Source organism: Mustela nigripes, chromosome 12 (assembly GCF_022355385.1).
Source record: "Mustela nigripes isolate SB6536 chromosome 12, MUSNIG.SB6536, whole genome shotgun sequence".
In the NCBI taxonomy this organism is placed as follows: domain Eukaryota; kingdom Metazoa; phylum Chordata; class Mammalia; order Carnivora; family Mustelidae; genus Mustela; species Mustela nigripes.
The window spans coordinates 62,431,284-62,447,943 of record NC_081568.1 but is presented as its reverse complement, the minus strand read 5'-3'; the positions used below and the strand labels follow the sequence as shown (position 1 = coordinate 62,447,943).

The 16,660-nt window shown below is 50.5% G+C and overlaps 1 protein-coding gene across 1 annotated transcript in view; it reads right to left on the bottom strand.

Moving 5' to 3' along the window:
- Positions 1-1,762: 1,762 nt before the first annotated feature.
- The window catches only part of NSG2 (neuronal vesicle trafficking associated 2), a 52,465-nt gene continuing 37,567 nt past the window's right edge, over positions 1,763-16,660 (bottom strand). Inside the window, exons 4-5 of the mRNA XM_059417384.1 lie at positions 5,664-5,774; positions 1,763-3,585 (exon numbers count right to left, since the gene is read on the bottom strand). Of these exons, the coding sequence (XP_059273367.1) occupies positions 3,394-3,585; positions 5,664-5,774 (303 nt within the window). The 3' untranslated portion in view covers positions 1,763-3,393. The remainder of the gene's footprint in view (positions 3,586-5,663; positions 5,775-16,660) is intronic.

The following is a 16,660-nucleotide window of genomic DNA, read 5'->3' as shown; positions in this document are numbered from 1 at the left end:
CCTGCTGAGAAAGGTATGACCCCACCAAACATAGCATACGGCCCGGGGTTGCCCCTAAAAACAGAAGTATCTGTCACCCAACACCTAGTCCCCATCGTCTCCCTCCTTTCCAGTCACATACCCATAGCCTGTTCCTTCCACAGAAAAGATGGCTTTGGTTTATTTTTTGAGGCAATGGAGTGGCAAATCCATTTATGACAGAATGTTTGAACATGTGTTCATTAAGTCTTTAGTTGACTTTGTGTAATTGAAAAAAATAGTGGGTGTTTACACGTTGGCCATATGGATCAGCCTGCCTCCACGAGCGGGCTGCCCGCCCAGATCCCTGCCCTGGCTTCACCCTGCCCTGAAGAGAGGCTGAATTCCAGGGCTCTGTGGGTGCGGGTAAGATCGTCTCACACCAGCACTCAGCAGCGTGGGCTGCCCCAAAGGGCAGGAGTCCTGCTAGCTTCCTTCTTCCCACCAGGCGTGCATGAATGGCCCCAGTCCTCAGTGTAGCAATGAACTTGGAGCCTCAGCCTCCAGCTCTGCCCAGAGTCAATCCCAGCCTTTCCCTCAAACATCCTGTCATCTGGGTTTGAGAAGCACTGTAAACGCAAACCATAAGCTACCAAGCAAAATGCAGGGGTAAGCGGTTACTGCTGAATGGCTCTGTGGTTAGAACACTAGTCCTAAAACCTGTGGGTCGGGAGCGTGGCTCAGCCACTTCCCAACCACGTGACCTTGGGCAGGCGGCCACACTGCTCCGTGCCTCCGTTCCTCCATGCCAAAGTGGGGGTGAGGATGACAGTGTGCCAACAGTGACGTTGATGATGAGGGTGCTTACGTCATGGAGCTGATGGAGGGTTATATGACCCATGTAGTACCTGGCACAGAGCAAGGGGTATTCACATGTTTGCTATTCTTTTTTGGGCCGGGTTGAGGAGGGGGGTGGTCACGGGGGATCCAAATCACAATCCCAAGATCAAGAGTTGCATGCTCTACCAACTGAGCCAGCTGGGCGTCCTGCATGTTTGCTATTCTTAATATTAACCATTGATACTGAGTTTTGGCTGAGAGTGAACTAGTTTGCTTTTATGGTAACAATGACTTGACTTTTGGGGGGAATGAACTATAACCATGACAAGGTGGCTCAGGGTCTTAGAGAAGAAGGCTGGGGGGGGGCGGGGCAAAGGAACTTCCAAAGGACCTTCCCAAAGGACCTGGGTCCAAATCCCAGCTCATCTGCTATGGCCCTAGGGCACCTCTCCATCCCTCTGGGTCTCAGTCTCCTTATCTGTGAAATGGGAGTCAATAATGACCCCCTACCATGGTTATAATAAACCTCAAAGCCTCTGGTGAAGAGGACCCCACTGATGACTCATTACCTTCCTCCTCAAGCTATTGGCTAACAGCCAATTTTGTCATACCGGTGGCATCCTCAGACTCTTCTTTTGCCAGCATCTGTGTCCATGTCCAACTCCATCTCCAGATGTAGGGTGGTGACTATGCCTTGTTCATCACTGAATGCTCCGTGCCCAGCACAGCCTGGCGCTCCATGGGTGCTCAGCAGATACTCAGGGGGACATGGCCTTGTGGCCAGGTGTATCATTTCTGGGACCACCTGCCTGAAGATGGAGGTCCCCCCACAGCCCACTTCCAGCCACAGCCTCACAAGACACTCTGCCCCCAGAGCCCACTCTCACCTCGGGGACAGATTTCTGACCCCGGCAGCTTCCCACCAAGCTCACTGAGCAAAAGGTGAGGAAGGTTGCAAAGGAAGGTCAAGAATTTTGGACACATCTATCTTTATTTGTTTCCTGTCAGAAAAGTTCAAGAATTACACCAAAAAATACTTAGCCTCTGCTACCTACTGACAAAAATACACCACAAAATTATAAAGCGCTCAGCGGTTTTGCTAGGGACAATTTGTTATTCCGCTTCGGATGACAAATGAATTTACAGGTGACTCGAGGTGATGGGGTGGGAGGAGGAAAGTCAGATGATAGCATTTGGCAAGATAGTTTGAGCTATGCTAGTCTTATTACCCAGCTGTTGTGTACAATGATTGCGGCAACATAGCAAGCCAGGAGAGAATGTCTGTTATCCGGGCTGTCGGGCTTCATGGGGAAACAGTACTACGTCTCAAATAACCAACTCTCCCAGCCAGTTCTGTCCATGCAAGCCTGGAGCCACATCTCGCGGGTGGGGTGGGGGGGCGCTCCCAGAAACCTTTGCCGAAGAACCATGTGGGAGTGACTGTTGGGGGGGAGGTGGCATCCCACCACAGCGAGAGGCCTGGTTAATGCCAGACGCTGCTCCCTAGTCAGCTTCTAGAACTAGATCGGGGACTTTGGGTGCTTGTTGGACGGCTGTCAGTCCAACAGGTGGGCAAAAGACGGTCACATTTTTCAGCTTCCTTTATGGGTGACTTGGCATTGTTGCAGACTGAGGTTCCCGGCTATGACCCTTATCACTACTCCTCCAATGGCTATTAGCACTTTGGGAAACACCAAGCAAACAAGACTTTTAAAATGTGGTGCCTGTGCTTCTAGCTTGGCCACATGCAATACGCCTGTCCCGTGCCTTGCTTTGTCCTGCGGCCTCTTCTTCCTTCTCCCCCATCCTACCCTGCTGTCTCTTAAACATAGGCAGTACCCGGTGTTGATCTAGCCACGCAAGAGAAAGACTGAGAAAGTCTGCCTGCTGCTCAGCTTTTGACTGCACCTGTTCCTCCCCAGGCCGCAGGGGCTGGCCCAAGCCCCAGCTCAGATACCCGTATGGTGATCTGGGCTGGCTTAGCAAAATGCACCCATGGTGGGTGCTCTTGACTTTAGGTTTTGTGAATCCCAGACCTAACAATGCCGAGATCAGCCCTCTTCTCCAACGAGGCCAGTCCAGACTGCCTGTCTTCCCCTCCTGCAGAGCCGAGGCTAACCACATAGCCCCAGCCTGCATCACTCACATTTCCTGTACCTTCCAAACCCCCCACGGAGGCTACAGCTTCTCAGCGAAGCAGCCCAGAGTCTGTGCTCTTCACGGCCCACCAACATCTTCCCAATGCAGCCAGTTTAGTCCTTCTTTGTTCATTTTGTTTCCTTTTCTGTTTTTAAATTTTCCTAACAAGTAATAAGCAGTGGCTTCGAAAATATCTTACATGGGAACAGTCAACACGAAACATGCCTTTGTACATAATCCTGACTTGGGGACGAATCAACAATACCAAAGGACGAAAAGAAATATCAATTCAGACAACTCCAGTGCACGATAATTTCGGTGAGATCCCCCCCACCCACCCCGGCCCCGCCCCCGCCCCCATATCCCAGGAGTACAGTGGTGTCTTGTAACTGGAGCTTGGCTTAGCCATCAGGGGACCCCCCCACTGAGCCCCCCATTCTGGCTGGGGGTGGGCCTCTAATGGCCCTGGGTCTTGGGCGGCTTGGGCTCATGGATGACAGCAGCCGCCGACAGCCACGGCCCGATGGCCCGAGCGGTGCTCTGCTTGGCCACACTGTAGTGGCTGATGACCGTGTAGAAGCGGCTTCTGGAGTTGGGGTCCTGGGATGAGTAGTAAGCATCCAGGGAGGCCGGGATGCAGCGCTTGTGCTGAGGACGAGAGAGACAGAGTCAGGGGGAGCTCAGCGGACTGCTTCCAACCCACCCTGCCCCATGGCCACTCCGTCTAGGGGCTTCAGCCACAAGAGGCTCTGAACCAGAGGGTAGGGGATGTCACCTGGCCTGGGCCTGGCCCTCGGCGCTCTTTCCCCAACATCATCACCATCACCACCTCAAAGCTGCTGCCTGCTCGAAACCAGAAAAAATAAACCTGAGGCTAGACTGGTGGTTGCTAGAGGCGGGGGGTGTGGGGGTGAAGATGGTGGAAGTGGTTAAAAGGCACAGACTTCCAGAGGTAAAATAAATAAGCTCTGGGGATGTCATGGACAATGGTGACTGTAGTTAAGAACACTGTATTGTATATTTAAACATTGCTAAGAGAGTTGATCTTAAGAATTCTTATCATAAGAAAAAAATTTTTTTTTGTAACCATGTGGTGATGGATGTTACCTAGACTAGATTTAAACATATATGCAAATAATCAAATCATCACATTGATTCTTGAAACTAACATGTTATATGTCAATTATCCCTCCATTTACAAAAAAGAGAGAAAGAAACCTGAGGTTGATACTAATCCACGGTCCTCTGCTCAGTGAATATGAGGCTGTAGAGGGCACTCCTAACCCCCCATCCCTCCCATCCCCCCAGACCTCTTGATCCAGCTCATTCATCTCCAGCTGCTTCTCTGGGTCATTGCTGCAGCCTCTGGCTGTTTTTGTTTTAGGGTTTTTTGTTGTTTTTTTTAATTTGTAACTCCTCAGATCAAAATCTTTGGTTCCCAGCAAACATTGATAGAATTGTCTATATGCGTTATCCTACAACATACATCAAATGGTCACAAAATAACAAGAATATTATGACCGACAGATTGTTGAATCAACTTTCAGATTCCTCTTTCTATATCCTTAGAATATATTTTACTGTGGGTGAACTGTCAATGCACTCTGCTCATTTGGAATATTTATTTTCTTTGTACGTCGACATCCCCAAATTGATACAGAGCTAGGTTCTTTGTCAAGCTTGCTTTTAATTTTCAGGAATGACTTGTGGTTATTTACTTTTTAGATATGCCAGTCATTTACAGATACCAAGGACAAATGGCTAGCGAGAGGTCTCCAGAGAAGCCCTGCTCTTCTTCCCCATCTCCCCTACTCTTTTCCTTCCTCCGCCACCGAGTATCAATTTTCCTAGTTTTTTCATTGATCCTTCTAGAATTTTTCCTGAAAATAGAAACAAATATCCCTCCCCCTCCGAGCCCTTTCCTCACACAAAGGCAGCGGTTTTTTCCTCTTCATTATTAACCTGGAGGATAATCCAGGCCTGGTTCTAGAGACCTTCCTCACCCATTTTCACAGCTGCCCAGAAATCCCTTGTGTGAACACATCATCATCCATTCAGCTGTCCCCTCTTGAGAGTTGTTGCTTCTTTGAGAACCTCAGCTTTTAACTACCAGGAATGGAGTCTGAGGAAGCCACATACAGAACTGAAGGATGCGTGTTTCCAAGACACAACAGCCCCCATTTGACTCCCACACTTGACAATGTAATGTGCTGATTTGGAAAACTCTCTTATCCAAACGTTCTTCCCCTGTTTCCTCATATGCTAAACGGGGGCAATAAAACCTTTTTTTCAGAATGCGTGTACAGCTTGGTTGAGATAATGTTTATGAAAATATCTAGAAAAGGCTGTGACTTTTAATAGGTGCTCAGTAAATGAACTGGGAATCGGACATCAAACCAGGAAGACAGGTGCCAAGGCAGAGCTTTCTGGCTGGACCAGCCCCCCTCGGGTGGAAGCGAGCTCTCCCAGACTGCTGACCTCCAGCCTGAAGCGGGACCCCCTCCTACTCCAGACTGTGGAGAGCAACATCTGGGAAGAAGAACTTTACTGCCTACTGGAAAGAAACGAAATCCTTCATGAAACCGCTTGCCAGACACATACCACATTCTCAATAGTCCACAGGGAGGTTGCCCGAGTTTGGAGGCCAGTGAAAAGAAGACGTTGATAAACCCTCTAATTGAGGTTGGTGGTCACCTGGGGCCACTCACCTGCCAGAAGCCCCTTACCTTATAGACAAATCCCTCTGGGCAGCTGTGGTCATAGGTGAAGGCTTTGTAAACCACCAGGAACACGATGCAGGCGAGGAAAGCAAGGGCCAGGCTGACGAGAATGGTGACCTAGGAGGGAAACAACGCTGACAGTCATTCAGCCTCGGCCCTACCTGTCTTCAGCCCGGCACACAGGCAGCCTTCAAATCCTGGAGCTGGTGGGCCACACGGTGTGTCAGAAAGAGCAGCAGCAGCCTGCGGCCCGAAGACTGTCTCTGTCCCACTCTGTCACTTACTCATGGTATGACCTGGAACAAACCACCTGTACTCTTTGGGCCTCAGTTTCCCTCTTCTACTAGATTCTTTCTGAGCCTCCTTCTTGGCCCCAAGGTGTGATTTCCCCCCTCATTTACTTTTCCTGGTTTGCTTTTCACATTTTCTGTTAAGTGTGTTTGTGCTCAGGTGCACAGCCTGAAGCAGAGGGGTGAAGGAATGTGTTCGGGGGGCATCACTAATCCACCTGTCACTTCCGGTGCTCCTGCCCTCCATCACCACTGCCCTCCTCAGCACTACTGGAGTCCAACCTCAGATACACCTGCCCCTTTCACCTCCACTGGGACATGCAGTAGGCACCTTAGAAACATCAACTGAACTAATCCCCTGCTCCTCGCCGTCCCACATCTGTTCCGCCTACATTTTCCTCCAAGTCCACCTTTATAGTCACTCAGGCCAAACATCTTGGAGTCATCCTTTTAAAAAAAAAAAAAAAATTTGTTTATTTGAGAGAGGGAGAGAGAGCGGGCTGGAGTAGGGGGAAAGGAAGACAGAGAGGGAGAAGCAGGCTCTCTGCTGAGCAAGGACCTGATGCAGAACTCGACCCCAGGACCCTGGGATCATGACCTGAGTGGAAGGTAGAGGCTTAACCTTCTGAGCGACCCAGGCACCCCTTGAAAGTCATCCTCAACTCTTTTTCCCATATTCTACATCCAGGTCTCCACAGAAGCTATGGCTTCTGTCTTTGAAAATATCCCAGAGTCTGATGGCTTCTGATCTCCTGGTTGTCTCCAGCCCGGCCGAGTCATCGGCACCTTTCACCTGCGGTCCCCAAGCAGCTTCTGACTAGCAACCTTCTTGCCCTCTATGATGCGGTGCCTGCAGCAACCAGGGAGGTCCTTTCAACATCTAAGTCAGGGCATGTCTCTTGCCTGCTCAGAAGCATCTAATGGTCCCCAAATTGCTCACAGTGAAAGCCCAGCTCCTAACCATTACCTGCGAGCAAACTTTAAAAAAATAATACAAGACTCAATAGACAGGATTCACCAGAAAGGAGTAGATGGTTAATTTCAAAGGCGTGTCCAGGCTTGCACCGGCCCCATCCCACTCCCCGTGTACTAAGAGGTAGGGTAATCCCCATAGCGTGGGGCACCTAGTGTTACATGCAGATTTTTTTTTCATGCTATTTTTGAAAAGCAGGTAGCTGTTTGAGACAGTTGGCCCAGAAACATGGCAGAATTCTCCTCGTGGAGAGGAGGTTTCTTTTGTTTCAGAAGAAAAATAAAATCAACCTTGGGTGTCCACATCCCATCTCCTTCCCACCCCAGGTTGTGGTTTATAAGGACCAGAAAACACGGAAGTTTATGTTGCTCCAAATGAACAGAGTCGTTTGCTGGCAGCTTTAAATACTGGGTGGGAGGCATTTGAAAAGGACAAGAAGAAGATGGAAATGGGTGGTGTCCATCCAAACGTGATGGGCAGACCCCCTCCATTAGAAATACCTTGTGCCATGGGTATGAAGTTTTAGGACAGGCTGCTATTATGATAGAAGAAAATATATATTTGGGTCTTGTTCCCAATTCCTGGCACAGAGCTCCTAAAACCCTTATAATTTCCTAAATAATAGGAGCACTAGAAGCATCTTTTGCTCTAATATTTGGGTTTTGTGCCCGGTTCTTGAAATAGCCCAGATCCATAAAGACGAAAGAAGCGTTTTTTATTATTCATAAGGAGCCCCTTCCAACCATACTTGAGTTTACGTTAATAATGTGACTTTTGGAAAGCCTCTAAGGAGGGGGGCCAGTCGCAGGGGCTGGGAGGCCAGTCATGGAATTAGAGGGTTGGAGCTTTCCACCCCACCCCCGCACCCACAGGGAGGGGAGAGATTGAGTTCAATCACTAATGGCCAGTGATTTCATCAATCATGCCTATGTAATCAAGCCTCCATAAAAATCTTAACTGAAGGGATTTAGAGAGTTTCCAGATTGGTGAACAAGAACATGTCCATATGCCAGGAGTGTGGCTTACCTCATTATGCTACACGGGGACAGAAGCCCCAGTGCCCAGGACCCGTCCACACTTCTCCCTGCGTATCCCCTCAGGGTGCTATTCATTTGTATCCTTTGTAATAAATCAGTAAGACTAGTAAAGCACTTTCCTGAGTTCTATGAGCTGTTCTAGCAAACTATTAAAACTGAGGGGGAGGGGCAGGAATCGCCAGTGACTGGCCAGTTGGTCAGGAGCACAGATGCAGCCGGGACTTGCGACTGGCATCTGAATTGGGGCAGCCTGTGGGACGGACCCCTTCCCTGTGAGGTGTGAGCTAGCTCCAGCAGCTAGTGTCAGGGGTGAGCTAAATTATAGAACATCTAGTCACCGTCCATTGAGAATTGGAGAATTACCTGATGCAGGGAAAACCTTGCACGTTTGATATCGTAAGTATTGTGGAAGGATGGAGAAAAAGCAGTTTTTCCTTTCAGATGGCGACACGCAAAATTCACATCTAAACTCCTGTCAGCACAGTGGGCTGTCCGCCCCCTTCATTTGCACACCAAATCCTCGGCTGCAGTCTGTTGCACACGCACCAGCCTCCTGCCCAAGATTGGGGTGCGGGTAGGGTGGGGTGAGACAGTGCAGAGACGGGACTGGAATCACCCAGGTAGGATGTGGAGAGAGTTGGAGATGTCAGTGGAGGCCGGAAGCTGGAGCAGGAAATGACCCACATATGCCTACACTCCCTTAGGAACTGAAGACAGTATTTGATTAGTACAGGGAAGGGGACCACCATAGCCCACAGGCTAATGTTAAAGACCTAGGAATACCAGTCAGTAGATGTTTGGAGTATAGATGTAAAGAATTGTAAATGCCCAGATTTCCCCATAACAAAGGGCAGAAACAATACAAATGTCCATGGACTAATAAATGAGTCAACACACTGTCCAGCCATATAATAGAATATTATTTATCTGTGAAAAGGAACGAAGTACTAGTAGATACTACAAAGGCCGATGGACCCTGCAAAAATGCTAAGTGGGAGACGCCAGACATAGAAGGCCACATATTCTATGACTCCATTTATAGAAACATCCAGAATAGGTCAGTTCTTAGAGAGAATGCAGAGTGGTAGTTGCCAGGGGCTGGGAGTAAGGGGAAAGAGAATAGAGTCTCCTTTTGGGGCAAGGGCAATGTTCTGGAACTAGGTAGAAGTGGTACTTGCACAATGTTGTGAATGCAATAAATGGCACTCAAGTTTTCACTTCAGTTAATTTGATATGTGAGTATTATCTGCATTTTTTTAAAAATGCCCAGAACCCAGGTTGATACTTTCCATCAAAAGGACCTTGAAGTCCTGCTGGCATGCCCTCCCCAGAGCCGTGCGTAGGACCGAGACACAGACACACTTACAGGTGCAGCCGCAGACAAAGGATGGCTGCAGAACGCGCGTGCGCCAAGGAGAGAACAGAGACCCGCAGCCCCCAGTCTGCCACTACCGCCAGCCTCGTACAGGGTCCAGGGAAGCCCCCCAGAGAGCTCCCATTCTAATGTGATCGGACGAAGCAGAGACCCAGTCTCTGGCCTGACCCAGCATGGGCGTCCCCGGGAAAGCAGCGGTTGGTGAAGAGGAGGCGGCCCTGGGAGCCAGGGCAGGGCCCCGTACACCTGTCCATGGGACACATTCCCTTTAGGGAGCAGTGGAGGGGGGGGTTTCCCTTCCTAACAGCTCTGAGTTAAGCCCTGTTGAGCCCCCACTGAGGAGGGGTAGGGTCTGATCCACCTCAGTGCTCCCAGAGCTTGATAGGTAAGCCCAGTAAATGCTTCTGGAACAAAGAAAGGGAGAGAGGGAGGGAAGGAGACAGGGAGGGAGGGAAGATTCTGTAGGATTCAATGCTGATGCCAAGATTGCTACTGCCCAGTGGATTCTCATTTACTGGGTCAGGGATGGTAGGTCCGGGGCCTGGGCAGTCTTATGAACTCTCTGGGTGATTGTAACATCCAACAAAAGACAAGGACCTCTACTCAAGGATGACTAGGCGTGAGTGGTTCTCAAGCTGGCTACACATTCTTAGAGTCACCTGGACAGCATTTTAAACAATCCTAGTGCTCTGGACCTGCCCCAGACCCACTACAGTAGAACCTCCAATGGTAGGGTACAAGCCCCAAGGTGGCTGTCATATGCCCACAGGGTTGAGAAGACTGTGACACATAGACGGTGGGCAGGGTGCCCTGTACCATTGGCAGAGACCAGAGTCCGATGCTGAGAAGGGTGCTGGGAGTGCAGCCACTGAGGGATTTTGCTGAGCCAAGCTAAAGAGACCAGGAACGAGGCTGAGCAGAGGCCATTTCAAGGGAAGGAGGCTTTGTCTCCCTGTCCTGAATCTTGATGACTTCTGCAGCTAGAGGCCAGTCATTCCCTAAGACCCCGTGGAGGTCAGAGAATACAGGGCTGTGAGTCAAGCCCAGGCCCTCCCTGGAGCCTCACGGCCTATAGGGTGAGGGGGAGCTGGACAGATGGATATGTGTACATGCTCACCAGGGATAACACCATGACTGAGGGCATCAGCTCAGGGGACTGCTGGGCCTAAGGTCAGTAGGGGACCACAGAAGGTCTCCTGGGGGAGGTAATGTTGGAAGTGACTTCGGGGAAGAAAACAGAATAGGGAAGGAAGAAGGTTCTGGGCAGAGAAGTCGTGTCTACCGTGGACAGGAAGCTGGGGCTGTTCTGGAAACATCATCTGGTTTGAGATGGCTGGCCCAGAGGGTATGAGTGAGGGAGAGAGAGGTCTGGGGAAATGGGCAGGTGGCAAGGAAAGACCAGGCTACAACTTGGATTTTATCTCCAGGGAAACAGGGAGCCCCTGAAGGTTTTAAGGAGGGAAGTGATGGGATACAAACTCTGTATTGAAGAGATGTCTTGGATGCAAGGTGGAGGCAGATTTGCAGGGGCATGGCTGGAGGGAGAGAGGCCAGTGGGGAGGCTGAGGCACCAGGGTGTGCCCCAAATGCAGAGGCTGGACATGGGGCCATGAGGGTGGAAGGGGTGCATGGTTTGAGAAGCGCCTAGGAGGTGAGCAGGGTGATGTGAGAGGGGAGGAGCAAGGAGCTGACCCTGGGGACGACGGGGGACTTTTGGGCTGGTCTGGATTCTAGTGCACAGCTTTGGTTGTTGGAAGGGTCCCCAGAGAGGACCCCAGCAAGAAGCTCCCACTTCCCCCAAAGAGCGCCTTACATGGGGAAGCTTGGCTGCACATCCATAATGACAGACTCAGTTTGCATAACCTCAGAGAGGTCCTACGACCCTCGGCTTCTCTTCCTGATGTAACAACATGGTCCTGTGCTAGGTTCGGGTTTCCTGAGAGGTGCAGTCCTCCCTGCTAGGGATGGTCCCCGCTCCCCGTCTCCTGGCGCCTCCTACCCCCCAACACGTTCATCCGCGCAACCACTCAGCACGGACTGATGGAGAGCCTATCACGAGCCAGATGCTGCCTGACAGTCGTCACCTCAGGACCTTATGGCAGAGACAGGGTCAGATGCAGAACAAGCACATCACCAAGAAATAATTCTAAACTAAGCCCCATGTGGGATCTGGAATGGCACATAGCAGGGATAGGGTGGTCCGGGGAGCCCCACATAAGAAGACTCTGGCCAAAGCCATCCAGGATGAGGCACCAGCCCAGAGACCCACTAAGGGAGTAGCTGGGTCCTAGGGGGTCTGGAAGGAGCAGGGGAGCTGAGACTGGGGACAAGGGGAGAGAATAGTGAGACAAGATGCCATAGGGCTTTGAGACCAAGGTCACCTTTGTCCTGCTCAGGAGAGCGACTTCCCACAACATCGATCCCATATTTCAGGTAATGTCCTGCTCAGCCTGGCCTGTCTCTGCCACCTCCAGCCATGCAGGCTGCCATTCCCTGGCTCGCATGGTCCCCTCCAGACACGCGCAGCCCACTGAGCCCTCCTGCACTCGTGCATCTCAACCTGGAATTCCCATGTGTCCTCCCTCATCACAGAGAATGGTCCTCAGCCTTCTGGTCCAGCCTGCTATGCCTTCCCTGCCCGGCCCTGTACCAGGACCTGCGCTGGCCACCTGAATGCATTCCTTCTGTTGTGGTGACCTCTTCATACCCCTGAACCCTCCCTTCCCCAGGGAGTGCCTTGGGCAGCAAGGGTTTCTCATCACCTACTCCATGCCCGGCACCATGACTGCCACAGAGGCGCATGTACTCCCAAAGCCCCAACCCCTCTGGAAGACTGCCATTTTTCTCAACATATGTTCCTCTTATGCCCCCTTTCCTCTTTCAGTGAACTCTTAGACATGCTTCAAAACCCAGCTCACAGCATGTTGCCTTCCCTGGCGAGGCTTCCCTTGCCTACTTGTGCTCTCATCACACTTTCTTTCCTCCACCACTTAGCACTTGGCCCCATACCAGGATTCTTCATCCTGTCATGTGTGTCATGGGACAGGGGCCGTATCTCGTTTGCCTCTGTGGTCCCAGCTTCTGCTACTGGGCTGGCACTGGGTAGAGGGGATGCTAATGCAAATTGCACACTCCCTGCTCCTCACCCTCTTTCTCCTCTTTGGCACAAAGCACTACCAGTAGCGAATTTTCAGGGCCCTTCGTAACGGTTTCACTGCCTTGCAGGTTGACTGGATAAAATCACTGCATAAAGTCATCGGAGAAGTTCGTCTGGCGCTGGAAGAATTATTAGTTGCCTCTGGAGTGAACTCCTGGTCTGTCTCCTGTGGCCATCAAAGATGAGAGCTTCTCTCTGATGGCTGGGAGGACTGGGCCCCGCCATTCTGGGCACTGCCCATGAAGTTCTGCGCAGCAGTGGTGACCCCATTCCAAAAGGGCACTCAGCCTGCGTCTGCCTCCGATGAGCTGTGTGACTTTGGGCAGGATGCTTCCCCTCTCTGAGCCCATTTCCTTATCTGTTAAATGGGGGCAAAACTCCCACCCTACAGGACTGCTGTGAGGATTCATTGAGATATTGTCTGCGAAAGTGCCCGGTGTTGTCCTGGTGCGTGGGCTCAGCCAAAAGTAGCCGTCATTTACTGACTGTTCCGGAACGTACAGAGTACTGTGTCCAGCACATTTTACGTATCATCTTTTTTAAATCTTTCATGGGAAACCTGCAAACCCAGTTATGACCCCCATTTTACAGCTATGCAAACAAAAGTGTAGAGACACCGAGTAGCCTGCCCAAGGCTTCCTGGTAATCGAGGCAGCAGAGCTTGAGGGAAACTTTGGAATATCTGATTCCAAAGTTCTCCACGCTGACCACTACCTTAAGCAGAATTTTGGTAAACATTTCCCTGTGCTGCTGCTGCCTTTGCTTGCAATAATGCAATGAAAAAAGACAATCTGTACTATTAACTTATTCAAGGGGGTATGTCACCTGGATGTGGAAATCCCAGGAGTTAGGAAGACAGAGGAGAAGAACAAAAGCTTCCCGCTGTCTGCCGAGCAGAGACACTGATCTAGGACCCTCATTATGGCAAGAAATGTGAATTTCATTCACATTCGTGTACTGCAGCCTCGCGGCATCACAGTGCCCAGGAAACCAGCCTTTTTATGAAGAATGCAAACCCTGGAAACCTCAAAGCAATCGAACCACTCGCATCGGGGAAATTAAACTTTGTGGGAAGATAAAAACAGAGCTACCCAACAGACATTCATCTTTTGTATGTGACAGCTGGAACCTCCAGAGACAGAATTAGGCCACCGGGTGCCTTGCTCCTGGCTCAGTCCCAAAGATCCTGACAATAGGGCTTGAGTGGCAAGTGCAAGGGGACGGCAAATTCTCCATAAACCCTGCCTCAATGACATCCTGCATTTGCTGGCCCTGGCCCTAGCACCAAGCATTTAATAGAGAAGAGCTTTCGAGCCAGAATGTCTAGAACGAAAACCCAGCTCCATCACTAACTTGCTATGTGACCTGGGTGAGCTGCTTGGCCTTTGGAATCCCTGACCTATCTCTAAAATGAGGGAGACACGGATGGCTACTAAGACAGAACGTGACAATGCATGAAGCCTTCAGGCTAGGCCCCGCCCATGGTAATGACCTTAGTTGGCACCTATGGAGCACATTCATGGGTCACATCACTTCATGTCCTTGAAATTCCGTGTGGAAGGTACTAACCATGTGCCCATTTTACAGATGGCCATGACTTGACATGTATGAAGGCCGAGTGATAATTTAAGCTCAGGTCTAACTCAGAAATACAGCTGCCTCACCATATGTTACCCTGCTGATAGATCTATAGCTGTGTTAGAGTTTATTTTTATCCAGAGTGCGCTGCACCATTATAATAAGAACAACATTGGAAATCCAAGAGGAAAACACCCATTACAATCCTGCCATCGTCTCGAGTCTGTTTTTACACACTTTCTATTTATTCTTATCCATGTGCATCCCCGCATAAATTCTGATTCCTTCCGCTTCTTCCCATTTTACCCATTCGTGGCCCATCCAGCTCTCTACGATCACAGAGGAAGTATCCCCACATACCAAGTCTGGCCCCTCTCAGCCCCGGACAGACCTCCACTTTACCATCTGCCAATGGCTCAGAGTCATTACACTGATGTACACAAAAATGTCACGAGGTGCAACTAAGATGAATAATGCAAAAGGCCAAAGTGCCACATAAACTTGAAAGTGCTGAACTATTACTGCTCATGGCCATCGCTGTTATTTTTATAATTGTGCATCCTCAGAGCTGAGTTTGGTCCAGCTGTTTCTGCAGCACGAGGACCATCGGCTATTAGACTGTGTTGCCATCTCCAGTGACCTGTGCTCCTGGACGGACAGCCCCTCAGGAGCAGCGCTGTCTAACTTTGGGCTTCCAAGGGCCTGAGGGTCCCACCAGTGATTCTTACTAATGACACAGAAAGGGGGATAATGGGGATAAACTTTTCTCTGGCTTCTCCTGCCTTCCCCTCCCCGTCCATCTCCCCATCATCTCTGCTGGCCTCCAAAGGGATATTCTTAAATTATTCCCCAGCACACTTCGTGGGAGCACCTGTAGGTCCCATCTCGGCCCATGGCAGGGCTGACCTCATGCCCAGACACAGTGTGACGATGATTTTGAGCATCAGGATCGTCTGAGGACACTGAGCTGATGTAGGGGCCCAGAACTTAGGGTCCTTCAGACTTCTCTGACACCCAGAAACCAGCATTTCCACATAAGTCCAACAAACTATAATTAGATCAAGGCAAAGACCAAAACTCTTTGCCTGGCCTCCAAGAGAAGAGAGCAAGGAGCTCACATCCTTGACTGACAGATACTTGGCACTTTACAAATATTAGCTGACTCAGTCCTATCCAGTATCCCAGAAAGTGGGTATGGCTGCTATTCCTGCTTTCTAGACAATGAACCTGAAGGTTGCAGGTAGGTACTGGGTAAGTTTCCAGAGTTTTCCAGCCCATCAGTAGTGAAGCAAGACCTAGAAGCCAGATCTGTTTGGATCCAAAACACATTGTCTTTCCTTAGCACTGTACTGTCTTCATCATCTGGCCTCTGCTCACCTGTCCCAGGAACCCTCTGCTGACCTTGCCCCAGAAACCCTCACTCACACACACAGACCCACACACACACACTCACACAGACCAACATACTGACACATGTAGACACACACACACACACACACATGGAAACCTATGCACCAACACACAGACATACAAAGACACACACACACACACACACACACACACACACACACACACACAGTCCCTTTCTCTCTCATTAGTTCCTGAAAGTTTTAGGCTTCCTGCTACTGACATGCCTTTCCACTGCCTTCCCCCTGGACATACAGGAAACTTTCCTAGACCTTTCCCTCAGGAGTGAGGCCACTCTGAAGCCTCCAGGTGCTGGGTTCTAGGCATGGTCACTTAGCACTCTGTGTTGTCACAACTTCTTGCCCCATCAGCCTACCCCACTAGACCAGGAACTTTCCAGGGGCAGGCGCCATGCCTCTGTGACCTGCCTTAGTTCTTGTCCTGGTCCTGCCACAGAGAACACAGGAGGGATCTGTGAAGGACTCACACCCATTTGCTTCAGCTACACCTGGAGCCGGCCCAAGCAGAGTAGGGCAGGTCTCGTCCAGCCAGGGGGTCCTCCATGCACCTCATAGCCACAGTCGGAGACACACAGCCATCTCCCGGCATCCCAGCCAACCCTTGTCTAGACTCAGCCTGCAGCCCCATCTCCATGGAGACGCTGGCCCTGCAGCCCAAATAGCAGTTCCATTAGCTACTTTCATTCCTCAATCCCCTTTCTTGGCAGAAGAGTCAATTTTAAAAGAGAGAAAGAGAGAAAGAGAGAATCGGGTCAGCAAAATTGGTTTGGTCAGCAAAATTGGTTTGGAACTCACCCTTCATGTTCCAATGCATGGCACCCCTAGGAATGCCGGTGGGGATTCAGAGGCAGATAAGCCACCCCATGTCTTCTTATAAACCTTGCAAGGGTGAGAAACCAGGCCTACCAATGCCACAGTGGCCCCATAGCAGAGGGTCCTGGGACAGGAAGCAGCTGTGTTTGGGGGAGGCGTCATTTCAGCTCCTCTCCTCAATTTGCTGCCTTTGTCCAGGAGAAGGAAGGAATCTGTACCCGCATCTTCTACCTCCTCTCCCCTCCCGCCCCACACAGACTCATAGACACACAGACAGGTGCGCCTCCCCACCTGGAGGAGTCTTGGGAAAGAGATGCCCAAAAAAGAGTCAAAGCCCCAAGTCTGAGACCTCT